General features: G+C 36.1%; 1 protein-coding gene across 6 annotated transcripts in view; it reads left to right on the top strand.

Annotated features, from left to right (window-relative positions):
* ZNF644 (zinc finger protein 644) overlaps positions 1 to 27410 on the top strand; it is a 101047-nt gene that overhangs the window by 12795 nt on the left and 60842 nt on the right. For all 6 annotated transcript variants that reach the window (XM_011995577.1, XM_011995580.1, XM_011995576.1 and 3 more), the window contains one exon: positions 21023 to 21083. In XM_011995577.1, the coding sequence (XP_011850967.1) occupies positions 21062 to 21083 (22 nt within the window). In that variant the 5' untranslated portion in view covers positions 21023 to 21061. The remainder of the gene's footprint in view (positions 1 to 21022; positions 21084 to 27410) is intronic.

Here is a 27410-nt window from a genome sequence, read left to right on the forward strand (position 1 = left end):
CGTATTTATATTTGTTTTTAAGTAGACACTTGTTTTAAAATATAGGAACATTTGGGAATACTCTGCTTTTATAGGAAAATAGTGTTCTTAAGATGTAGAGTTTTTAATAATTCCTAAATTGAATGTACATTATGTTTTATAATGGGTAAAGGTCATTTTAAAAATAGAATTAGAAAAACAGGAAAAATTATAAAAGTAATACAATTTTTTAAATCCTCGTTTTTTTTAAGAGTTAGGAAATAGAACAGAAGCTTGGGAACTAATAGTTTTAGAGTTTTAAGATACCATGTTTTAGCTTAACATTTACATTTTAAACATTGTCACAGTTAAATTAAGCTTTTAGGATTTAGTATGCAGTAGTTCTCTGCTGGCACTAAGTCTTTCTCCTTCGCTTCTTTCCAACAGGTGTTGCCCAAGCTCTCATAAGCCATTTTTTTCTTTCTATTATTATTACTATTTTGTAGAGACGGGTCGCACTTTGTTGCCCAGGCTGGTCTTGAACTCTTGGGCTCTAGCAGTGCTCCTGGCCTCCCAAGGTGCTGTGATTACAGTTGTGAGCTACTGAGACCAGCCTTTTTATTCTGATGGTCAGTACTGATGAAGTCCTTTCCAGCTTTGGGCACACAGCCTTCCGTTATTTCTGCCGTCAGTTTTTTGTCTTTCTACTGTGCTTTTCAACCTTGGTTATTTATGAATCACCTTCATCTGCACAATTATTACTTACCATTTAACTGCAGCAAGTAAAGACATTAATAGTGAGGTTTTTGGGAACGTGGTAAAATCAGGAGGTATGTTTCACTTTGTCCAAGTTATCTGATGAGGCAGATCAGCTAAAGCAAAATACAGTGGGTTGCTCCCTACTATCACTGGGACCTAGAGATTTCATCTACGTCTCTGAAAAATGAGATTTCTGTATGATAGTATGGGTGAAAAGGAATGTCAGCAGAACTATCAGCTGTTTTCTGATTATCCTGATGAACTAGTGGTATAGGAAGCTTTTCTGAAAATGCTGCTCTGAGTTGCTTGCTTAAGTAGTCGCTTGTTAATACCTGTGTATGGCTCCATAGTTCTTGAGAATAGCCCTATCTCCATTTGTTTGTAGATGAGAGAAAGCTGAACCTTCTGCTGTCAGTGGAGAAGGCCTAGAATTAGTCTAGAACTGGTGCTGTAGGGCCCTGGAATGCTTCAGGAATTGGTGTCTGCAGGGACCTCTGAAGGAATTGTCTAAAAGTCTGTGTAACAAGTAAGCAACACTGATGGTTCCAGGAAAGGAACTCCTGCCTCATCCAAGTTTTCTTCTTTGACATTCAACCTGAGGATCTCTGTACTTGAGAACAGTAGGCACAGTTCAGGTTAAGGGCATCATACTGGAAAACAGGGAGAATTACATGAAAATCTACATGTTGATCTGAGAGTTATTCCCAATCTCTTTTTCCCTCCCAGTTCGGAGAATACTGGCTGACAAGTTCTTGCCCCATCTAGCTGTGAGATTAAAAGATTCATCCTGTGACAGCAAACTGATGAGATCAGGAAAAATGTCTAACTGATAACAGATGTGGCCCAGATGGATAATCCTACAGTATGTCTCCTCATTAAGACAGAATCTCTAGGCAACTTTTAAATGCCTCAACCTTAAATATGAGATTAAGGATCACCAAATATTTGAGGATAACCTTAATATGAAAGAGAAGAGGGAAATGGAAATACTTTAAGAAGACAAGTTTTTATAAAAAGTTACTGATTTCTTCAGAAGTAGATACTGCATCTTTGAAACAAGAAAGGATGCTATGAAAAAGCAGTGCCCAGAAAAGAAGAGCTTCTAGAAATTTAGAATATGAAACACTTCATAGAATAATTGGAAATTCAGAATATTAAATTCTTATTAGAAGATTGGAAGATAAAGTTGAGAAAACGCTCACAGAGGAGGACAAAAAGAGTTGTAAAGTGGGAGAAAATAAGAAAACTAGAGGATCACACTTGCATGCACGTTCAACATATGAAAAGTAAGAATTGGCTGGATGCGGTGGCTCATGCCTGTAATCTCAGCCCTTTGGGTGGTCGAGGTGGGCGGATCACCTGAGGTCAGGAGTTCAAGACCAGCCTGGCCAACATGGTGAAACCCTGTCTCTACTAAAATACAAAAGTTAGCCGGGCGTGTTGGTATGCACCTGTAATCTGAGCAAATCGCTTGAACCTGGGAGGCAGAGGTTGCAGTGAGCTGAGGTGGCGCTCCTGCACTCCAGCCTGTGCAACAGTGGGAGACACTGTCTTAAAAAAAAAAAAAAAAAAAGGGAGAAAATGGAAGAAATTATGTGAATTTCCACAGTGAAAGGGCTCATGAATGCTCAACATGGTGACTGAAAAAAAGAACATCAAGATATATCATGGTGAAATTTCAGACACCCGAAATAAAGGGAAGATCAAGAAAGCTTTCGGGAATGGAGCACAAAGGAGGGATTAGAAATAGGTAGCATTGGAGAGTAATCAGTAATGGAATAATACCTTCAAAATCCTGAAGGAAAGTTATTTCCAAACTCTTCATTCTATACCAATCTATCAAGTGTGGTAGGAGGCTAAAAATAGGAAATGTATGAGGTTGTTAGAATCTTTACTTCAAAAGTACCATATCAGGAAGTTACTAAAAGGCACAGGCTCCATCAAAGTGATGGGATAACTAAAAAGAGGGGGATCCGGGAAATAGGATGCAGTACAGGAGAAGAGTAAAGAGAATTTCTAGGATGATTATGGAGATTCAAGGATAGTGCTGTACAGGAGGTCTGAAGAGTAACCAGTTCAGCTTGGGGCAGGAGGATGAAGGGATCTAGATGGTGTGTCTTTAGAGGAAAAAAAAAAAAAAAGGACTTTTCTGATTTAATTTATAAGGGATATTTGTTGGTAGTTTTCTTATGATAACTTTGTCTGATTTTGGTATGAGGGCAATATTGGCCTCATAGGAATGAGTTAGGAAGTGTTCCCTCCTATTTTTTGAAAGAGTTTGAGAAGGAATAGTGTTAATTCTTGAAATGTTCCCCAGATTCCAGGGAAGCAGTCTGGTCATGGATTGTTTGTTTGTTTTTATGAGACAGAGTCTTGCTCTGTTGCCCAGGCTGGAGTGCAATGCACAATCTTGGCTCACTGCAACCTCGAACTCCGGGGCTCAAATGATCTATCCTCCTGCCTTAGCCTCTCAGGTAGCCAGGACTACAGGTGCCCTCCACCGTGGTTGGCTAGGTCCTGGACTTTTCTTTGTGGGAAGTTCTTTCTACTTGATTTAGGTCTATTCAGATTTCCTGTGTCATCTTCAGTCAGTTTCAACAGTTTGGGTTTTTCTAGGAATTTGTCCATTTCATCTACACTATGTAATTTGTTGGCATACAGTTGCATAGCGTTCTTCTATAATCCTTTTTATTAATATAAGGTTGGTAGTAATGACTCCTCTTCCATTCCTCACTGTAGTGATTTGAATCTTTTCTTTCTTAGTTTAGCTGAAGGTTTGTCAATTTTGTTCTTTTCAAAGAACTAACTTTTGGGTTCATTGATTTTTTTTTTCCCCCTCTACTTTTTTTCTGTTCTCTATTTCTGCTGTGTTCTTTATTTTTTTTTTTTTCTTTTGCCTGCTTTGGGTTTAGTTTGTCTTTTCCTAATTTCTTAAGATAGAAAGTTAGGTTGTGGATTTAAGACCTTCTTTTTTAATGTAGGCATATATAGCTGTAAATTTCCCTATAATAAGCATTGCATTTACTTCATCCCATAAGTTTTAGTATGTTGTGTTTTTGTTTTTATTTATCTCAACGTATTTTCTGATTTCCAGTGCAATTTTTTTCTTTGGCTTACTGGTTACTTAGATGTTTGTTGCTTAATTTCCACATATTAATTTACCAAATTTCCTTCTGGTATTGATTTCTAGTTTCATTCCATTGTGATCAGAGAACATACTCTCTGTGATTTTTATTCCGTTAAAATTTATTGACACTTGTCTGATGGCCTAACACATAGTACATACTAAAGAACATTCCTTATTCTGCTGTCGTTAGGTGGAGCGTTTTGTAGAGTTTGTAGTGTTCAGGTCTTCTGTTTCCTTGATCTTCTGTCTATACTATCCATTATTGAATGTGAAATACTAAGGTTTCTAACTATTATTTTTGAATTCTGCCTTTCAATTTTGTCAGTTTCTACTTCATATATTTTGGGGTTCTCTTATTAGCTGGGCACATGATTATAAGTGGCATGTAATTTTGATGGATTGACCTTTTTGTTATTACAAAACATTCTCTGTTTCTAGTAACAATTTTTTGTCTTAATGTCTATTGTTTCTGCTGCGAGAATAGCTGCATCAGCTCTCTTTTGGTTACTTTCTGCATGCTATAACATTTTTAATCTTTTACTTTCAGTTTATTTGTATCTGTTTAATCTCAAGTGTGTCTCTTATAGCCAGTATATAGTTGGATTATGGTTTTTACCCATTCTGCCAGTATGTGCTTTTTGATTGGAGTGCCTGATTAATTTGTATTTAACATAATTACCAATAAAGTGGAATTTACATCTGCTGTTTTGCTCTTTGTTTTCTATATATCTCATTGTTTTTTGGGGTGGTTATTCCTCTAGTCCTCTAGTACTGTTTTTTGTGTTAAATAGATATTTTCAAGTGTATCACTTGAATCACTTGTTTTGTACTGTATATTTTAAATTCATTTTTGTAGTGGTTGCTCTAGGAATTATAATTAACAACTTAATTTTATTCTAGTTGAAATTAATACTGTTAATCTTAATAATATACAAAAAGTTTGCTCCTATATAGCTCTGTTCCCTCTCCTTCCTTCGTGCTATTATTGCCATACATACATCCTTTTATACCTTTTAAATCGGGAGAAGAAAAAGTCACAGAGAGAAAACAATTATACTGTCTTTTATATTTACCTATGTAGTTACCTTCACCATACTCCTTATTTCTTCAGATGGATTCAGCCTGCTATCTAGTGCTCTTTCATTTCAGCCTGAGGGATACTCTTCAGTATTTGTTTAAATCTGTAAATGTCTTAATTTCTCCTTCTGTTATGAAAAATAGTTGTAGAATTCATGGTTGAGAGTCTTTTTCTTTCAGTGCTTTGACACCATTGCCATCTGGCCTCCATGGTTTCTCATTAAAAATTAGTTGTTAATGTTACTAAAGATGTTTGTCTGTGACAAGTTGTTTCTTTCTTGCTTCTTTTAGGATTCTCTCTTCCTTTTTCAGCAATTTTAGGATGATGTGTCTAAGGTGTAGATCTCTTTGGGTTTATCCTCTGTGTAATGCCTTGTGCTTTTTTGGATGTTTAGGTTAATGTTTTTCATCAAACTGGGGGAATTCTTAGTCACATTTCCTCAAATGCTCTTTCTGCCTCATTCTTATCTCCCCTCTCTTCTGAAACTCCTATTATGTATACAATGGTATGTTTAATGTTGTCTCACAGGTATTGTAGGCCCTATGCATTTTTAAAATTGGTTTTCTTTCTGCTCCTCACACTGGGTAATCTCAGTTGATCTATTTTCAGGTTTGCTGACTTTTCTAGTGAATTGTTCATTTTAGTTATTGTGCTTTTCAATTCCACAATTTTTTTTGTCATAATTTTTTATCTTTTATTGATATTCTCATACTTCCTTTCAGTTCTTTAGACATGGGTTTCTTTTAGTTCTTTGAATGTGCTTAAAGTAGCTGATTTTAAAACATTGTCTGGTTTAGTCAGTGCTATGTCTGGGTTTCCTCAGGGACAGTTTTGTGGACTGCTTCTCTCTCCATGTGTATGAACCGCACTTCCTTCTTCTTTTTTTTATATCTTGTAATTTTTTGTTGAATACTGCACATTTGAAATAATGTCACAACTCTGATAATCAGAGTCTCCTCTCCTCTCTGCCCCAGTGTTGTTATTTAGTGATTTTTTTCGAAACTAATTCTATAAATTAATCTGTATTCTTTGTCACACGTAGGCACTGAAATCTCTGCTCAGTTGGCTTAGTGGTCAGCTAATGATTGGACAGAGATTTCCTTAAATGCCTGGGAGCTATACATCTTTTTGTTGAAGTTATGTGTGTGTTGGGACACTCCTTCAACACTTAACCAGGCAGTTTACAACTCTGCCTTACTCTTTAGTTCCTGCTTGTGCAGAGCCTCAAGTTTAGCTAGAGGTGAGCACTTAGGTCTTTACTGGGCATGTGTACAGCCCTTTCTGTACATGTGGCTTTCTATAGTCTCAGGAATATGATGGAGCTTTATAAAGCCCCCAGCTTTTCTTTTTAAAGATTTTAGTCTACTGTTTGCCTCAGCTGTTCTTCTCTCCCTCAGCCAGCTGCGATATGAAACAGTTACCTCTTTTTGACAAATGTCCTTTGGTTGTCCTAGGGTATTAGGGGAAGCTTTTTATACTAGATAAGTGCTGAGTCAGGTCAAATTAAACTAGCTTTGGGAGTAGAGCCTTCCAGGAGACCACCAGACATGTTAAATAATGACAATTCTCTGGGAATGAGGTACTAAAGGAGCACCAAACCTCTTCTGTCTTCCCTAGTGCCTGCCAGGCTGTTGAGTTTTTTGTTTTTAATTGTAAAGCAGTGGGGTCTGGCTCTGTGCTCAGGCTGGAGTGCAGTGGCGTGGTCATAGCTCACTGCAGCCTCAAAGTCGTGGGCTCAACTGATCCTCTGGCTTCGGCCTTGTGAGTAGCAGGGACTACAGATGCATGTCAACATGCCAGACTAATTTTTAAACATTATTTAGAGGTGGGGTACTACCATGTTGCCCAGACTGGTTTCAAGCACTTGGGCTCAAGCAGTTCTCCCCACCTCAGCCTCTCAAGTAGTTGGGATTATAGGCATAAGCCACTGGTCCTGATCCCCCAGGCTGCTAATTTTCAAAGCTACTACCCAGCTATGGGGGAGGATGGGAATAGGGGAAGATGAAATGCCTTAAAGTGTACTGGTCTTCCCAAATAAGATTCAGCCATTTATCACTCTTCCTAGATTGCTCCAAGCCTTTGGCTAATTTCCAGAGTTCACAGAATGTTGATTTTCACAGTTTTTGCCAGTGATCTTGCTGGTTTTATGGAGGAGATGATTTTCGAAGGTCTTTGTTCTGAAATTTTTGCTTATATTCTACTGTTGAATTTTGGGAGTTTTAAAATATTTTAGATATGAGTCTTTTGTTAAGTATATAGTTGGCAAATATTTTCTGTTATTCTAGAGAATATGTAGGGTTATCTCATAGTGATTTTTATTTTACGTTTCCCTGATTCCCAGTGTGACTGAGTACCTTTTACTATGTTTATTGCCAAGTTTTATAAATGTTTTGTGTGTCTTTGGAAAGAATGTGTATGCTGCAATTTTTTGGGTGCAGTATTCTTGTCTGTGTCTTAGTTTGGGCTACTGTAACACGTACTATAGGCTGGGTGGCTTACAAACAACAGAAATTTGTTTCTCACAGTTCTGGAGATTGAAAGTCTGAGATCAGAGTGCCAACACGGTCAGGTTCTGATGAGGGCTCTGAGCCTCTGATGTCATATTTTTGATTTAGTGTTGTTACTACTTTCCTTCCCCTCCCCCTTTTAAAACTCTAGTTGTTGGTTTTCTCTGCCGGCCACAAACCCAATTTTTGTTTTCTGAAAATAACTTTTTTCCACCTCATTTTTGAAGGATAGTATCATTGGATATAGAAGATGTTGTTTCAGTGTCTCCATTTTTTCTGATAGGTGAACCATTAATAGTATTGTTGTTTTTGATATGTAACCAGTCATTTTTCTTTGGCTGCTGTCAAGGTTTTCTCTTAGGCTTTCAGCAGCTTGACTATGATATGTATGCATATGTGGCTCTGTATATTCTGCTTGGGTTTGTTGAGATTCTTGGATTTGTTAAGTCAGTATTTTCTACTGAATTTGAAATGTTTTTGCCGTTGTTTCTTCAACAAAAATTTTTTTATGCTTGTTTCATTCCTTTCTTTTTGGGACTTGAGTTACATATGTTGGACTGCCTGATAGTGTCCTACTGGTCTCTTAGGATCTGTTTATTTTTCTTTAGTCATTTTACTTCTGTTCTTTGGATTAGACGGTTTTGTTTCCCTGTCTTCAGACTCACCAATTCTGTCTTCTGCTATCTCTAATCTTCTGTTGAGTTATCTGATGAATTTTTTATTCTGGTTATTGTATTTTTCAGTTTTTTCTTTTTTTTAAGTTTCTGTCAATTGTTTGAACATATTTTCTTTTAATTTTTGTAACATACTTAGAATAACTGCTTTGAATTAATTCAGGTAGATGCAGAATCAGTATCTGTTGATTTACTTTTCTTTTTTCCTGAGTCTGGGTCACATTTTCCTCTTTCTTTGCCTATCATGTTATTTTTTGCCTGCTTGTTATGGATATGTTTTAGATTCAGTTAATGTTCTTAGAATTGTTGGTTTTTTTTTTAAGGTAGGTAGTTAACTTACCTCGGCCCATACTGCAAACTTGGTCTCCCCTGATGTATGCAGCTGTGGCCATCTCTGCTCTCTTCTAGCTTTCCATTGCTGCTTTTTTGGCCTGGCTTCTTGGAGGTCTCCCAGTGAGTAAGTTGGTTGTTACCCAAAAATTTGTGGAGATTATAGTCTGATTTTGCGCTGTGGTTTTCTTGCTTCTTGGAATTTTACTAATTTCCAGCTGTTCTGCGGAGCTTCTAACCTTCACTAACACTTCAACCTTGTAGAGCTGCAGCTTCCTGCCACCTACACTGCATAGTTGGGGAATGCACTCTGTTGAAAGGCAACAAACTCAGTAATAACAGTGCTATTTTCAGGTGTAGCATCATTCTTTCTAGTTTCTGCCTACTTTTTCCTCAGTCCCTTCAGGTCTTCTCTGTGCCTACTGGTTTATCAGTCATCCAATGATGTGGGCAAAGTTTATACCTAGAATTTTTGTTTCACCCCTCTGGTTCTCTGACTGCCGTGTTTTTCCCATTTAAATTTCCGCTGTTTTCTCAGGCCTAAACACCGAGCCCTAGGGTGATACTATCTTTCTCCAGAGATAATTTTTGTGTTCTTGTGGGGTCTCTAGCATTCTGTGATTACTTTAATTAAATTGTAGTGATTGAAGGATGGATGGGTGCATAAGGTATCTATAGGATGATGTCTCTATTTTTGGCTTGGATTTCTTCCATAGTAGTTTCATTCCTAAACATGTTCTCTCCATGAAGTGTGGCAAAGATAGCCACTGGCTGCTCTAACTTACATCATTCTCGTAGCTGTTTCTGCTGAGGATTCAAGCGACACTTTCCCAATAGTTTTTGCAAATGTACTAAGAAGCATTCTGTATCTCCCATTTCTGAATATAGTCCCATCCATGAACAAATTACTGTGCTAGGAGAACAGGGTAATCTGATCAGCCTGAGAGTCACTTGTTTATCCTTCCATTCAGGTGCCTAGGACTGGGGCCACTGTAATAGTTGAGTAAGAATGTGTCCCTATGGGGAAATTAAGGTTACTATTAAGTAAAAATAGAGGTAATGTTAGAGATAGAAGATTGCTCTATAACAGTTTTTATAGATTTTGGAGTGTCCTGAAAAATTTCACTGTATTGCTGGATCCAGTAAAGTTGTGTAGGAACAGTATTTCACAAAAAAATTATAATTGAGTGGTGACATTACTTACAATAATGATTTTGGTCAGTTTATATATCTCTGAGTTTGAAAAATTTTGTGACAGAATGTCTTGTAGAGTTACTGCTAATAAAAGAATGAAATAGATTTGGTCCTTTATTCCCCCCTTGTCTTCAAAAGTTAAGAGACCTAAATCAAATGTTAATATAAAGTAACTCCTAGGGCTAAGAAAAATTTCTTACAGTATTGTTAAGATAGAGTTGCCCTGTCAGTTAACTATTATTGTGTAACAAATTACTTTGAAACTTGGTGTGGTTTAAATCAATAAACATATATTGTTAGAAAAAGTCTGCGCGTCAGCTAGGTGGCGTTTCTGGTCTTGACTGGGCTCATTTATGAATCTGCATTTACCAGCAGGTCAGGAAGGTGGCTCTGCTTCTCTTGGCTGGATTCTCTCATATATTTGAGCATTGACTGGCCATAAGATTGATCTAGGATGGCCTATATTGAGTTGGCTGTAGTTTGGTCTAGGGTATGCTGTGACATCTGGCTTACCCCCCCATCCTGAAGCAGATGAGAGTTAGCTTGTTATCATGGTGGTGGCAAGGTTTTGAAAAAGAGAGCAGAAGTATACAATGTCTCTTGAGGCCTAAGCTCAAAACTGGCAAACTGTGACATCTGCTGGATTCCACTGGTGTTTCTTATAAGGTGAATCCCAGATTTAAGAGGTCAAGGAGAGGACACTACTTCTTTTTTCTTTTTATTTTTTAAGAGACAGGGTCTTGCTCTGTTGCCCAGGCTGGAATGCAGTGGCACAGTCGTAGCTCACTGTTACCTCGAACTCCTGAGCTCACGCAATCCTCCTGCCTTGGCCTCTTGAGGAGCTAGGACCACAGACGTGCACTACCACACCTGGCTAATTTTTGTATTTTTTTGTAGAGGCAGGGTCTCCTTGTGTTGCTCAGGCTGGTCTTGAACTTCTGGCTTCAAGTGATCCTCCTGCCTTGGCCTCCCAAAGTGCTGGGATTATAGGCATGAGCCACTGCAACTGGCAGACCACCTCTTAAAGAGAGAAACTACAAAACTTCCTTGCCAAATACATGGATAACGAGGTGAAACTGAATTGGGCTATTTTCACAATTGGGCTTTTTGTTTCAGTTGGTAAAATTAGATTAATTTTCAGTGTTTAGTTCTGAACTCACTATATTTCAGTAAGAATTGTTTGCATATAGAAATTGGGGCAAGTACAAATTTTGTATATCAATCTATCCAGTAGTCCAGATTACTCTTTGCTGTATTTGTTTCATAAGTCAGGTCTGATGAGATTTTGGAAGCATTGTTTATACACTGAATTACCAATTGTAAGTAGATGTTGGTAAATTAGCAGTTGTTCAAAGGTGATTCATTTATATCTTTTTTTGGGTCATAAATGACTTATTTTGGTGTTCATTTATTATTCTAACTTTGAGATTTACTTTTTTTCTATTCCTTGTATGCTGTGAATTTTTAACAGATTTGTTGAAGTACAATTGACATATTAAAAAATCACATTTAAAGTAAACAATTTGAACAGATTTGACGTCTGTATACACCTATGAAATCATTCAAGATAAGGAACATACCCTTTAGTTTCAAAAAGTATGCTTATGCCTGTTGGTACTCCTCCTGTTTGCCCAGACAGTGACTTATCTGCTTTAGGTAATTTATAAGGTAATTTGCATATTCTGGAATTTTACATAAATCAACACATGCAGTACGTACTCTTTTTGTTTGGAGTTTTTTTTTTTTTTTTTATTCAACATTTTTTTTTGAGGTTCATTCATGTTGCATGTATCATTAGTTCAGTCCTACATATTCTGTTGCAGGTATATAATGTAAGGATTCACATGTTGATGGACATTTTTCCCCTAGTGTTTGAATATTACAAATAAGGATGGTATAGACATTTGTATACAAATCGTTTGATATGGTTTGACTCTGTGTCCCTACCAAATCTCATGTTGAATTGTAATTCCCAGTGTTGGAGAAGGGACCTGGGGATAGGTGATTGGATCATGGGGACAGATTTCCCCCTTGCTGTTCTTGTGGTAGTGAGTGAGTCCTCATGAGATGTGGTTGTTTAAAAGTGTTTAACACTTCCCCCCTTCACTCTTATTCTCTTGCTCCACCATGGTAAGATAGATGTGCTTGCTTCCCCTTCATCTTCTGCCATGATGGCAAGTTTCTTGAGGCCTCTCCCAGCTGTGCTTCCTATACAGCCTGTGGAACTGAGAGTCAGTTATACCTCTTTTCTTCATAAATTACCCAATCTCAGGTAGTTCTTTATAGCAGTGTGAGAATGGACTAATACTTCGTTGTGTGGACATATACTTTCATTTATTTGGACAAATACTTAGGAGTTTCCACTCCGTGACTGGATCCTGTAGTAGATGTATGTTTGATGTTTTAAGAAATGGTGAAACTTTTACAAAGTGATTGTACCTTTTTATCTTCTCATATGAATATATGAAAGTTTTAGTTCCTCCACTTGTTCACCAACACTTGATTTGGTTGGTCTTACTAATTTTAGCCATTCTTACAACTGTGTAGTGATACCTCTTTGTGCCTTTAATTTGCATTTCACCAGTAACAAATGATACTGAGCATCTTTTGATATGCTTGTCATTCATATATTGCTGCCGAAGTGCTGCTTCAAATCTTCTGCCTATTTTGTAATTGGATTGTTCTATTATTGAAGGTGTTAAAAGCAGGTTTATTGAGACATAATTGACATGTAATAAAGTACTCATATGTAAAGTATACAGTGAGAAAAGTTTGACACATATATGTACTTAGGAGGCCACAAACAAGATGATGAATATATTCATCACCCCCAAAAGTTCTCCTGGTGCCACTTTGTAATTCTTCCTTTTCTGCCATGTTCCTTTTTGGGGGTCTGTCTCTTTAACAGCATATAGCTTAGGATTACTTTCTTTTCCCACTGAGGCAAGACTCCTTTTTATCCGGGGTTACGTGAATTAGGAGATTTTCCACTCTTAAGAGAACAGGTACTATTGTGCTGTGTGAGACTAGGGCAATTCCCTTTCATCCTTTTGGGTGACTCTTCCTTGCTTGGATAGTTTCCACACAGAGTTGCTCTAATCATTATGTAGCTAGATACTTGGGGGTGTTCTTTGTTTGTGGAGTTATCTTCTCTTCAGTACTCTGCCCTGTGATCTTTAGCTGTTGACTTTTTTAGGCTTTTAGCTCAGTCTCTTCAACTCAAGGATTACCACCAGATTCTGCATAGATACTCTTTCCTTGGGCAGGGATCTGTACTTTCTCCAGGCAGTTGTTTGCTCACCTTATTTCCCTTTCAGGGTTCACCCTTAGGGGTTGCCTAATGTCTAATATCTGAAAACTATTGTTTTGTATGTTTTCTCATTTCTTGAGTTTTCAGGGAGGAGGGCAAACCCAATTCCTGTTACTCCACCTTGGCTCTTACGTGTACTTTCTACTCTTCATATTTATCTTTTATTTTGGTAAAAAACACATAACAGTAAATTTACCATCTTAACTGTTTTTAAGTGTACAGTCTAGTAGTGTTAAGTGTATTCACATTGTATAACAGGTCTCTAGAAATTTTTCACTTTGGAAAAGAGAAACTCTGTATCTGTTAAACACTAATTTCACTATAAAAGTTATAGACTTTTATAACCACTCCACTTTCTGTGATTTTGACTATGTTAGGTACCTCATGGATGGAATCATAAAGTATTTGTCTTTTTGTGATTGGCATATTTCAGTTATAATGCCCTTGAGGAGATTGAGGTTCATCCATGCTATAGCATGTGGTACAATTTCCTTGTTTTAAGGCTACATGATATTCCATTGTATGTATACACATTCCGTTGATCTGTTTATACATTGGTGGACAGTGGGTTTCTTCTTTCTCTTGGATCTTGTGAATAATGCTGTTGTGAACGTGGGCATGTAAATATCTTTTTGAGATTCTGCTTTGAATTCTTTGTGTATATGCCCAGAAGTGGGATTGCTGGATCATATGGTAATTTAACTTCAAATATTTTGAGGAACTGTCATGTTTTTCATAATGGCTGTACCATTTTATATTTCCCCCAACAGTGTACCAAGGGTTCCAATTTCTCCACATTCTCACCAACACTTGTTATTTCCTGGGTTTTTAAAAATAACAGCCTCTAGTGGATGTAAGGTGATAACTTGTAGTTTTGATTTGCATTCTCTGATGACTGGTGATGTTGAGTATCTTTTCTTTCTTACTATATTTTTTTTGAAACAGGGTCTTGCTATATTGCCCAGGCTGGAGTGCAGTGGCACAATTATGGCTCACTCCAGCTTTGACTTTCCAGGCTCAAGTGATTCTCCCACCGCAACCTCTCAAGTAGCTGGTACTACAAATGTGTGCTACCACACCTGTTTATTTTTTATTTATTTTTAGTTTTTAGTAGAGACAAGGTCTTGCTATGTTGCCCAGGCTGGTCTCAAACTCCTAAGCTCAAGCGATCCTCCCACCTCAGCCTCTCAGAGTGCTGGGATTACAGTCATGAGCCACCACACTGGGCTGAGCATCTTTTCATGTGCTTGTTTTATATGCCGTCTTTGGAGGATTGTCCATTCAAAAACTTGGCCCATTTTAAAATTCAGTCAATTTTTTGTTGTCAAGTTCGTTTTGTTACATATTTTGGATATTAACCTCTTACCAGATACATGATTTGCAAATATTTTCTCCCACTCTGTAGGTTGTCTTTTCACTCCGTTGATTACTTCTTTTGATGTACAGAAGTTTTTAACTTTTAATGTAATTCCGTTTTTTGTTCCCTGTGCTTTTGGTGTCATGTTCAAGAATTCATAGCTAAATCCAATGTCACGAAACTTTCTCCTATATTTTCTTTTAGTAGTTTTATAGTTTTTGTATGTGGTGTGAAGGGTCCAACTTCATTCTTTTTCAGGTGGATATTGGATTTTCCCAGTACCATTTGTTGAAAAGACTGTCCTTGCCTCACTGTATAGTCTTGGCCCCCTTGTCAAACATCGTTTGACTAGAAATGCATGGGTTTATTTCTGGGCTGTCTATTTTGTTTCATTGGTTTATATGTCTTTTTATGCTGGCACCACTGCTGTCTTGATTACTATTTGTATTTAGTATGTTTTGAAATCAGGACTTGTGAGGCCTCCAACTTTGTTGTTCTTTTTCAAGTTTTTAGTATGTATTTAGTATGTTTTGAAATTAGGACTTGTAAGGACTCCAACTTTGTTGTTCTTTTTCAAGTTTGTTTTGGCTCTGTGGGGTCCTTTGAGATTCCATATTAACTTAAGGATAGGTTTTCCCATTTCTGCAAAAAATGCCGTTGGGACTTTGACAGGGATTGCATTGAATCTGTAGATTGCTGTGGGTAGTATGGACATTTTAATAATAAATCTTCCAATCTATGGATACAGTGTGTTTCCATTTATTTGTATATTTTATGGTTTCTTTCAGCAGTGTGTTATAGCTTGCAGTGTACAAGTCTGTTGGATCCTTGGTTAATTCCTAAATATTGTATTCTTTTTGATACTATTGTACATGGAATTGTGTTAATTTCTTTTTCAAATTGCTTATTGAAATACAACTGATGTTTGTGTGTTTGTGTGCTTTTATTTTTTGTATCCTGCAACGTTGCCAAAATAATTACTTCTAACATTTTTTTTTTCTTGAAAATTGAGGAGTTTTATGCATGTAAGGTCACATCTGAGAACCAGGGTAATTTTATTTCTTCCTTTCCAGGTTGAATGCAGTTTATTCCTTTTTCTTGTCTAATTGCTCTGGCTAGGACTTCCACTGCTCTGTTAAATAGAAGTGGTGACAGTAGGCATCCTTGCTTTGTTCTCAATGTTAAAGGAAATGCTTTCAGTCTTTCACTGTCGAGTGTGATGTTAGCTGTGGGCTTTTTGTGTATGGCTTTTATTATGTTAAAGTTTCCTTCTATTTCTATTTTGTTTTCATGTGTTGAACTGTCCTTGCATTCCAGGAGTAAAGCCCACTTGGTCATGATGTGTAATCCTTTTAATGTGCTGTTGAATTTGTTTTGCTCCTATTTTGTTGTGGATTTTTGCATCAGTATTAATCACGGATATATGTCTATACTTTTGTTCTTGCTTGTTGTGTCTTTCTCTGGTTTTGGTGTCAGGGTAGTGTTGACCTTATGGAATGAATTTGAAGTATTCCCTTCTTTTGAATTCTTTATGAGTCTGAGGAAGCTTGGTGTTAATTCTTGTTTAAATGTCTGGTAGAATTCTCTAGCGGAGCCATCTGGTCCTGGGCTTCTCTTAGTTGGGAAATTTTTGATAACTGCATCCAATCTCTGTTTACTAGTTATAGGCCATTCAGAGTTTTTATTTTTCATGTCCTCATTTTGCTAGGTGTACATTTTTAGGAATATACCAGTTTATTCGAGGTTATTCAATTGTTGATGTATATTTGTTCATAATATTCTGTTATAATCCTTCTGGCATCAGTTGTAATGTCCCCTCTTTCATTTCTGATTTTCATTTTTCAAGTCTTTTTCTTAGTCTAGCTAAAGAGTTTAGTGATTTTGTTGATCTTTTTTTTAAACACACAAAAAAACCAAAAAATAAAAACCAAAAACGAACTCTAGGTTTCACTGAGTTTTTTTCTTTCCTTGTCTTCAGTTCTGTATTTAGTTGATCTCAGCCCTAATATGTATTATTTTTCTCCCTTCTGCTATTGTTTAGTTTAGTTTGTTCCTCTTTTTTCTAATTTCTTGAGATACAAAGTTAGGTTGTTGATTTGTGGTTTTTTTTTTTTTTAAGCATGTAAGCTTTTGCTGCCATAAACGTCCCTGTTAGTACTGCTTTTGCTGCATCTCATAAATTAGTGGTTTGTTGTTTTTGTCTCCGGATATTTAAAAAATTTCTTTGTAATTTCTTTGCCCCATTGGTTGGTTAAGAGTGAGTTTTTAAATTCCACATGTGTGGATTTTCTTGTTTTTCTTCTGTTATTGGCTTTTAGTTTCATTTCACTGTGATTAGAGAAGATAGTTGGTGTGATTTCAGTTTTCTTAAATTTATTCAGACTTGTTTTGTGACCTGCGTTTTATATAATTTTAATATGTATCTGAACTTTCAGAGTTAATTATAAAGACTTTTCTGAATTGTCAGTGTTTAGTTTTCTAAAATATGTTCACGCCTCTTCAGCATATTTACAATATTTTTGAAAATTAATAGACATTCTTTTTTAGAAGTTTTTAGGTTTACAAAAAATTTGAGCAGGACAGTATAGTGTTCCCATGTTCTAACCACCCCTCCAACTGTCATTTTTCCCTGTTATTAACGTCTTACATTAGTACAGTACACTTGTTACAGTTAATGAACCAATATTGACACATTATTATTAACTAAAGACCATAGTTTATTCAGATTTTCTTAGTTTTTACCCAGTGTTCTTTTTCTGTTCCAAGATATGTTACATTTTGTCGTTTCTTCCTAAGCTTCTGAAGACTTTGTTTTTGATGACCTTATGAGGTTTTTTTTTTTTTTTTCTTAGCAGTTTTGAAGAATATTGGTCAGATATACTGTATGATCTTCTATTGGAATTTGTCTGATATTTTTCTCATGATCAGACTGCGGTTATGGGTTTTTGGGAGGATGTGTTATACTTGACATTTTAGTATTCAGGTGTTCTCTTAGAATACTGCTTGAAGCAAAACCATCTGTGCCAACTGCTTTTAAGTTTTATCCTCTTTTTTTGTACTCCCCCCCCCACTTATATAAGTAATATTCCAATTGTATTTCTTAGGTATAGATTTTAAAATACATTCTATCATACTTCTTTGTAAAATCTTTTTTTAAAAAAATATGTGTCTTCGCTATTATCAAAAAGATAACACATGTTGGCAAGGATGTGGAGAAAGGGAGCCCTTGTGTACCTTGCTAGGAATGCACAATAAACAGCCATTATGGAAAACAATATGGCAGTTTCTAGAAAATTAAAAATAGAATTACCATATGATATAGCAGTCCCGCTTCTGGTTATATATCTAAAGGAATTGAAATCAGTATGCTGAAACGGTATCTGCATGTCCATGTTCACTACAGCATTATTCACAATAGCTAAAATATGGAAGCACCCTAGGTGTCCATCATTGCATGAAAGGATAAATGTGGTATATATGCACAATGGAATACTTTTCAGTCTTAAGATAGAAAAAATTCTGTTATTTGCAAGAACATGGATGAACCTGGAGGACATTATGCTAAATGAAATAAACCAGGCACAGAAAGACAAACACCACGTAATCTAAATTGCGTGTAGAATCTAAAAAAGTTGAACTCTTAGAAGTAGAGAGTGAAATGGTGTTTACCTGAGACTGAATTGGGAGTGCATGGGGCAAGAGGAGATGTTGATCAAATGGTACAAAGTTTTAGTCAGGAGGAATAAGCTTTAGTGATCTGTTGCACAGAATTATGAAATATAGTAATAATGCATGTATATTTTAAAATTGATGAAAGAGTAGATTTTAAGCGTTTTACCACAAAAAAATAAGTATGTGAAGCGATGGATTTGTTAATTAGCGTGAATTAATCATTCTACTATGTAAGCATATGTCAAAACATCACATTTTACCCCATAAATAGATAATATATACAACTATTATTTGTCAATTAAAAATTAATAAAATAAAAACGGTGTGTCTCAAATGTGCTGGTTTAGGTTTGTGGGGAACAAATGCAGTTAAAAGGTTTTTTTTTTCAGATTTTGGAGGGTACGAGCAAAGCAAGGTAAAATTAAACAACTTAAGTCGAAGTTTGTGTGTGTGTGATGTTTGTATATGCCTTTATTTTTTATTGTGGTAAAATATGCATAACAACATTTACCATTTTCAAGTGTACAGTTCAGTGGCATTTAAGTATGTTTATTTTGTTTGTGCAACCATATATAGTTTTTAAAATATGCATTGGTCTGCTAGGACTGTCATAAAATACTACAGACTGGGTGGCTTACGCAACAGAAATTTATTTTCTCACAGTTTTAGAGACTGGAAATTCAAGATTAGGGTGTTGGCAGGTTTTGTTTCTCCTGAGGCATCTCTGTCTTGCAGATGGCCTGCCCTCTGTGTGTACATACCTTGTGTCTCTTAGAATGATACCGTTGGGCCGGGTGCAGTGACACACGCTTGTAATCCCAGAACTTTGGGAGGCCAAAGCGGGTGAATCACTTGAGGTCAGGAGTTCGAGACCAGCCTGACCAATATGGTGAAACCCTGTCTCTACTAAAACAAACAAACAAAAAAATACAAAAACTAGCCGGGCATAGTGGCATGTGCCTGTAGTCCCAGCTACTTGGGAGGCTGAGGCGTGAGAATCGCTTGAACCCAGGAGGCAGAGTTTGCAGTGAGCCTTCATCTCAAAAAAAAAAAAAAAGAATGACACCAGTCATGTTGGGTAAAATCCTCATAAGTTACCTTATTTAACTGGATTCCTGAAAGGCCCTTGCTCTAATGTCATATTTGAAATGAGGGTTCAATATAAGAAATTTGGGGGGAGACACAGTTCAGTTCATAACATCTTTTATATAGAGGTGCTTCCAGTTTATCGCTATCTTCAATGTATTAATTTCCTGTGGTTGCTCTAACAAATTACCACAAACTGGTTGGTTTAAAACAATAGAAATTAATTCTCTCACAGTTCTAGAGGCCAGAAGTTCTAAATCAGTATTATTGGGCCAAAATCAAGGTGATGGCAGGGCTTTGTTCCTTCTGGAGGGAGGCTGTAGAAGAGAATCCATTACTTGCTTCTCCCTGATACTAGTGGGTGCTGGCATTCCTGACTGTGGCCCATGTCCCTCCAGTCTTCAAAGGCAGCATTTTCAGTTCTCTCTGCCATGTCGTCGTCGTCTTTTTTGGAGACAGAGTCTTGCTGTGTTGCCCAGGCTGAATTGCAGTGACATGATCTGGGCTCATTGCAACCTCTGCCTCCTTCATTCAAGCAAGATTCTCCTGCCTCAGCCTTCTGAGTAGCTGGGACTACAGGTATGTGCCACCATGCCCAACTGATTTTTGTATTTTTAGTAGAGATGGGGTTTCACCATGTTGGCCAGGCTGGTCTCGAACTCCTGACCTCAGGTCATCTGTCCACCTTGGCCTCCCAAAGTGCTGGGATTACAGGTGTGAGCCACTGTGCCTGGCCTCTCTGCTGTGTCTTCTCATTGCCTTCAGAGTGTGTCTCATTCTTATAAAGATACATGTGATTGCATTATGGCCCACCAGATAATTCAGAATAATCTCCCCTCTCGAGATCCTTAATGTAATCATATCTGAAAAGACTTTTTTTTTTTTTTTTTTGCCATGTGAGGTAACATTCTCAGGTTTCAGGGATCAGGGTGTGGATATCTTTTGTGGGGCGATTGTTCAGCTTATCCCACTCAGTCGTTTATAGTAGACTTTTAATGTTCTTACTTTGATTTTACAGTTTAGTTTTTAACAGGCCCCCATGTTCAGTTCTGGGTTGGTGGGAGATGATGGCATTGGGTGGCAGAGAAAGTATCTCATCTTTTCTGTATACTATGCAGAAAATTCTAGGTCTGTGGTTCTGGGAAGGACAAATCAGAGATGATAGTCAGTATGGAAATAAAACAATTAAAGTAATCTAGCTTGATAACAGAGGTAGGTATGGTGGTGCTATTTTTTAAATAATAGAGAATTTAGAAGAGTCACAAGCTAGTTTCAGGTATGGGGAGGAGGGGATGTATAGAGTTTGGGACACACTGAGTTTTTAGAACTTCTGAAATATGGTAAAATTAGTAATGGTAGGTGTGTTTTTGGCAAATGCATGTTCAGTGGATTATTGGAATAGAAGTCACTTTATACTAAATTAAGGATTAAGTTGAAGATGGAAAGTATTGATACATTCTATTCTCTAGAATAAGGGTGCTTGGCATTTAGTAAGTACTTAATCAGTGTTGGCTATTATGAGAATTACTATAGTGTTCCAATACTATAACATTTTTGTCTTCAGCTGTTTGGTTACGTCTTGATATGTACATAATATTAAATAAATACTGATCTAGAAAGATGTGTGTTTTGTTAATTTATTTTCATTATTGCCATTGCCATACTATTAAAATTAATGAAAACAATTTATTGTAGATTTTTTTTTAAAAAAAGAATTAGAAAGTTTCGATTTCTCGTTTGAATAGATTATTATTTCTCAAAAAAAAAACCAGTGGGATTGGGGGGGCACTTAGCAATAGTTTCCTAAAGATTAAAATGATCGTATTCTAGTTGAATGCTTTTTTTTATGTTATATCAAGAAATATAATTTGATTTATGGTTTTTCATTTAAAATCGTAGTGTATTGTAGCTGTAGTTATTCATGTTTAACACAAAAAATTAAACCTTGGTCTTTGTATGTATTCTTTCAGGTTTGATTTAATTTTGGATGAGATTGTTCTTGCAGCAAGATGTTAATAAGACAAAATCTAGGTAAGTACAAGACTGCTTTGTTAAATGTACATATCGAGATAGGAATAATACAAAAAAAATGTCTTAAAAATGTGGTGTTGAGTTCAGAACCAAAGAGTTTTTAAATAAAATTTTGAAATGCAAATAACTGTCTTTTTGACACACTTGGTCCACTTGATTTGATGGGAGTAAAATTACAGCTATCAAATTGTGGAACTAAATTTTTAGTTTCCTTCTTTTGTGTTGAGGTTAACTAAAGCATTCAGGTTTCCAGTGAATATTCTAACATGTTAGAAAATCAAGTTAGTGTTTGGTTCAGCCACTCTTCAAGTTGAACTCTCACCACTTCAGTAAGACATTTATTGTGCCACTTCATTGTTTTCTCCTTTGTTGATAAAGTATATGAATAGTCATTGCTTTTGTGAATTTTGCTTCATTATTACTGTTAAGGAAACACTTTACCAAATGGGACATTTGCCAAATTGTGATTTCTTTCTGTTAATATAGTATTCAAAATTGTAAATTATTGTTTTAATGTTTTCCTAGTGGGTGTCTCTACTGAGTGACCTCTCTAATACAGCATTCTGATTAGCTTTCTAAGGCTGTTCACTTTCAAAAAGTTGAATTGGCATCATGTACTTTTGGTCTGGTATGTGAAAGAATGCTTTTAAATAATATAAGCTGTTGACGTGTTTTAAAAAGATACATTTACTGTTTATTGGTAAGTGAATATGGCTTCAAAACGGAAACAGAGGAAAACGAACACTGAAAAAATTGGAGTTAACTTGGTTTTCCCTCTAACCAGATGTTTCAGCTGTCAAAAATTTGCTGATCTCAGTGTTTGTTAAAGAAAAAAAAAAAAGAAGTCTAGGATGAAAAGTGCTGTAGTTCAGTAATATGCACTGAAAGAAATCTCAGTCAGTGGTTTGGGCATGTTTTGAAGCAAAATTTTTCTTTTATTGCTATTATATAATAATAATAGTAGTGGTAGTTTGAAGAGTACTTATTGTGCTCTAAATTCTATTAAGTGCTTGTCATACCTTATTGATCATTATAGTACCTCCTATTGTGTAGAAAAATTTTATTTTTTGCTTTATAGTGGACTGTTTTTCTTTAGGAAGAATAATTTACTTTTGTAGCATTTATTAGAAATAACACTTGCCTATATATCCTCTTACAGTGGAGAAGAAGCCAGACTTTTGTACTTGAAGGTCTTATTAGGGATTTGTTTTCTAGTTGAATATACAGTGTCTGTTAGAACTTTTGTTCTGATTTTCTGTGTTTGGTATTGCTTGTGGGATGACACTGGTTTAACTTATTCGGACCTTATTTTCCACCATGCTTATATATGTATTTTTTTCTTTTTTATTATGGTATAGTTTACATATATATAGTAACATAAAATTTGAGGTGTAGAGCTGAATGACTTTTTGCATACACATTCATACATGTAACCGCCATCTAGATCAAGATATAGAACATTTCATTACTTTAGAAAGTTCCTTGTGCTTTCCCTGCTTCCAATCCAATAGCTTTTTTCCCCTGAAGTAATGATCTTTCTGAATTCTGTCAGCATAATTTAGTTTTGCCTGTTCTTGGATTTTATATATAGTATGTACTCTTGTATCTGGCTTTTTCATTCAACATAATGTTCTTGAGCTTCATCTATGTTGTGACTATATCAGCAGTTCATTATTTTTTATTGCTGTTTTATTTTTAGTAATATTCCATTATATGAACACACTACAAAATATTTATGTTTTCTCTGTGATTTGGTTTATTGGATTCTCCATATTTCTGTTCCTACTTGCTAACTTTTCTATACTCTTTTCCTTCTTCTACCTATCTCTTTAATTGTCCCCCATCACTTTCGAAATAAAATGTAGTAAACCCTATAACACGGCATGCAGTTATCTCACTGTAGCTATGCCAGAATGCTGAGGATTATATGAATAAACTAAGTATGATGTTTCATATTCCTAGTTCTAGTCCTAGGTGCTTGTTGTCACTTTCCCTCAACCCCGTGCCTCCCCAATTGCCAGAGCCCTCTCTGCTAGTTGTCAGCTGATCTTCTGAAATAGCCTATCTGAAGCATCTGTCTGATCCTTTAAGCCAGGCCTGGACATAGTTTGTCTTCTTTATTGGACTATGAGTTTGAAGGTAGATACCATCCATGTCTTATTTATCTTAGTAGCACAGTGCTGGGAATACTGCGTGCATTCGGTAAATGTTTTGTTAAACATAGATCAATGAAAAGTGTTCTTTTCTCCCAGGCAAATAGAGATTCAGAATGCTAGCTGGAATGGGATGGGGGCATTGGCACTTCAGTTGCTGTTGGGCCATAGGAAGGAGCCACTGAGGACAATCCAGAGACAGCATTATAGACATTTTAGAAAGGGAAATAAATTATTTCCCAAGTCTTCTTTCAATGGCTAGTAAAATATTCTTAGTTCAGACCTAAAGTAAGACTGTCATTGTTGATTTTGATTAGTATTTCCAAGTGGAGGTATTAATCCATGTTGCAGAAATTTGAAGTGTTTGCTATGAAGAGTGTTTTCTTTGTGAGTTTGTACTAGTTATTTCTTTAAAGATTTTGAAAGGTTAGACTAATACAAGTAGAAGATTGGGAACACTAGTCACACATGTGAGAAGTGAAGAAAACTTTTCCTCATTTCTCTGAAGGTAAAAAACTGTTAGGATGGAGGAAGAAATTGTAGAATCATAGCCTGGAACTGTGGTAACATTTTCGATTCCCACAACTGAGGAAGCCTGCTATTTGTTGAAAGGTATTTAAATTTTTTTTATTGTAGATATGTAATATAACATATATGAACAATATGCTTTTTTTGTTTTGTTTTTGAGACGGAGTTTCGCTGTTGTTGCCCAGGTGGGAATGGAGTGGTGTAATCTCAGCTCACTGCAACCTCTGCCTCCTGGGTTCAAGCAATTCTTCTGCCTCAGCTTCCCAAGTAGCTGGGATTACAGGCATGTGATACCACACCCAGCTAAATTTGTGTTTTTAAGTAGAGATGGGATTTCACCATGTTCGTCAGGCTAGTCTCAAACTCCTGACCTCAGGTGATCCACCCTCCTTGGTCTCCCAATGTTCTGGGATTACAGGTGTGAGCCACTGCACCCAGCCTAAACAATATACTTTCTTAAGAAATAACACACTTCTTAAATTTTAAAGCATTTTGACTAGTGGGTTTTTTTTGTTTTTTTTTTGTTTTTTTTCCTGTGTTTGAAATTTGGCTAGTTGGTTGACTATAGTAATCATCTGTAGATTTTTATGCCTGAAGCTTGATTGCCCTCTAGCAAGTCCAAAGCAAGAAAAGGTTCTTCCCCACTGGGATCAATTTGTTGCCTTTCCTTTCTGTAGCTTCTGCCATAATGCTTGAACACATAGTTGGACATTGACCTTTTCTCATGCTGTTCCTTCTGTCTTCCCACAAGGATTTTCTTAGACATAGATTCTTACCGTATATAGACCTTGGTTCTTTTTTTTTTTTTTTTTTTCTTTTTAATCCTGGATGTGAACTGTGTTTAGTCCTATTGTTGGTTAGGGTTGAGCAGCCAGAGAAATTTAACCTTGAGATTGCCTAACTTACATGTCTCCACAAATATTTTAGACTAATTTTTCTTCTCAGAGGCTGCTAGCTGTACCTCAGTTGCAGAGTCTTCCTCTTCATTTTGTGCTTCAGTATTTAACATAGGCAGCTGCTGCTAAGACTGCAGAATCCCCGAATCCAAGAATTTGAAATTCTTTATGGATATTTGTCTTAAATTAATTTATCTAGTTTCTAACTTAACTTCTCTTTACTTCAGTTTCTTTAGTAGCACTGTAGATGTGCTGCCCTTTGTTGTAGCATGAAAAAGAAAACTTTTAAATTAATACAGTTCTTTGTTCTTCATTCTAGATGAGATTATACAACATACATTGACCCTTTCCAGCTGTATTGCCAAGTAACAGTATTTAGTATTTCACTTTTTTTTTTTTTTTTTTAAGACAAAGTTTTGCTCTTGTCGCCCAGGCTGGAGTACAATGGCGCAATTTCAGCTCCCTGCAGCCTTGCCTCCTGAGTTCATGCGATTCTCCTGCCTCAGCCTCCTGAGTAGCTGGGACTACAGGTGCATGTCACCACACCTGGCTAATTTCAGTATTTTTAGTAGAGATGGGGTTTCACTGTGTTGACCACGCTGGTCTCTAACTCCTGACCTCAGGCGATCCACCGGCCTCAGCCTCCCAAAGTGCTGGGATGATAGGCGTTAGCCACTGCACCCAGCCACATTTAGTATTTTCAAAATGTAAATTTTTTATAAAAGTCACATGTGACTTTATGAGCAAATAGTACAGCAGTGTTTAAAGTAAAAAGTAAAACTCTTACCTCCCACCCAGCACTGTACTCCCCATAAGTTACCAAAAATAGCTGGTATGTATTCTACATCATTCTCTTTCTGCTTATCAATATATTTTGGACATTTTTCCGTATATGTACCACATTTATTATAACTGTTACCTTATTAATATTTTGGTAAATCTCAGGATTTTTTGCCTGTATATAAGTATTGCTGCAATAAATATTTTTGATTATATCAATGGGAGTGTGTGAGAGTGTCAGGATATTTTGTAGCAGTAGATTGCTGGGTCAAGGATATGTGCCCTTTAACTTCTGATATAATAAAACTGCAATGAGGTTGTACCACTTAATATTCTTATTGCTAGTTTATGAGAATATCTTTTCCCACATTCTGCTAAATATTTGTTTTATCCTGCTAGTTTAATTGGCAGAAAGTAGTATTTATTTTACTGTGCATTTTTTAAATTGTGAGAGTGCTCAAAGGTTTGAAATATCACCTTCATTACAACTTAAATTCTATTGGAGAATATATGTGAAGATTTTTATTTTTTGCTGTTAAGTCCATCAGTTCCATCAATTAACATACCTTTGTGTTTTAGGTGTTACAGTCAAAGTTAATATTGAATAATCAGATTATTTGCCTTTTTTTCCCCTTCATACTATTTTTTTTAAGATAAATATTTCCTTATGGCAAATTTCTTTATAGTTTGCTACAAACTAACATCAGCATAGCCTGTAAATAAAAAGAAAATAAAAGCCATTACTAAATATTAGGTTCATTAAGTCTAGATTAATAGCAGTCTGCTTAAAATCTGTTGTCTTTTACAACTCAAGCATTAGAATACTTTGCTTCTTTGTGGTTATTTTTACTATTCTTATTATGTATGATAAGCTACAGTTATTAGTCTTAATTCCAGCTTTAATATGAGTGAACTCCCTTTTTTTTGAATTATTTAATTCTAGAAAACTTAAATACTTAAATTTACAACTGTAAAAAAAGAGCTGAGAAAATCCTTAGTGTTCCTGTGATAGATTTCTCTGAGTTATTTTTACAAATTGGCGTCTTTTGGTATTTTTAAAATAGTATTTTCTAGTGTGATGCCTTTATTCCTAGATATGTTTATAGTAGTATGCCATATTATATAAGGGATTTGAGCATCTGTGGATTTTGGTATCTGGGGGGTTGTCCTGGAACCAATCCCCTTCAGATGTGAAGGGTCAACTGTATATCTGTCTCTCTTGATCTACATCTCTTAAAACTCACCCTTGGTTTCACTGTGCTGTTAAATTTGTTTAAAGGGAGGCTACATTGTTCTCTTTTGAAGTTGAGCTGTCAGTAGTTTTTCAAGAAAGTTTCAGCCATGCTTGGGTTTAGTATAAAAGTTTCTATCCAAATCTGAAATGTTTTTAAACCTAACAAAGACTAAGTGGCCAATATCATTCCAATGTGTGAACAGGAAACCATAAAACTGCTCCTTCAGACCAAAGAATTTTGCCATGGCTATACTTTAGCCTTCTATGATTGGTCTAAACTGTAAATAAAAGTGCTAAATAAAACAAGGCAATCAGTAAGCCTTTACTGAAATCTAATATTCTAGGCACTGTGCTATATGTTAGGGATGTATAATTAGTCATTAGAATTCCCAGTATCATTCGACTAATTATAGTACAAATGATGAACACAATACTGCTAAGTCTGAGTAGTACAGTGTAGTAGTAGGCCTGAGGAGGACGTTTTTAAGGAAGAAGTCAGGAAAGGCTTCATAGAGCAAGATATCATTTAGAGTTGAAAAAAAGAATAGAATTTTCACCTTGGGAAAATATGGGCAGATGGGGCATGAACTAAAGCTCTTATTTTAGTTTCTAGACATTATTTCGTAAAAACAGTTTCATTTAACTGAATGTCCATATTGCCAGAGTTACTGAGTTTCTTAAATGTACTGAAGTGTACATTTTACCACAGCTTAGGAATTTATTATTTGAACTGTTT

The sequence above is a fragment of the Mandrillus leucophaeus genome, unplaced genomic scaffold (assembly GCF_000951045.1).
Source record: "Mandrillus leucophaeus isolate KB7577 unplaced genomic scaffold, Mleu.le_1.0 Scaffold492, whole genome shotgun sequence".
Lineage (NCBI taxonomy): Eukaryota > Metazoa > Chordata > Mammalia > Primates > Cercopithecidae > Mandrillus > Mandrillus leucophaeus.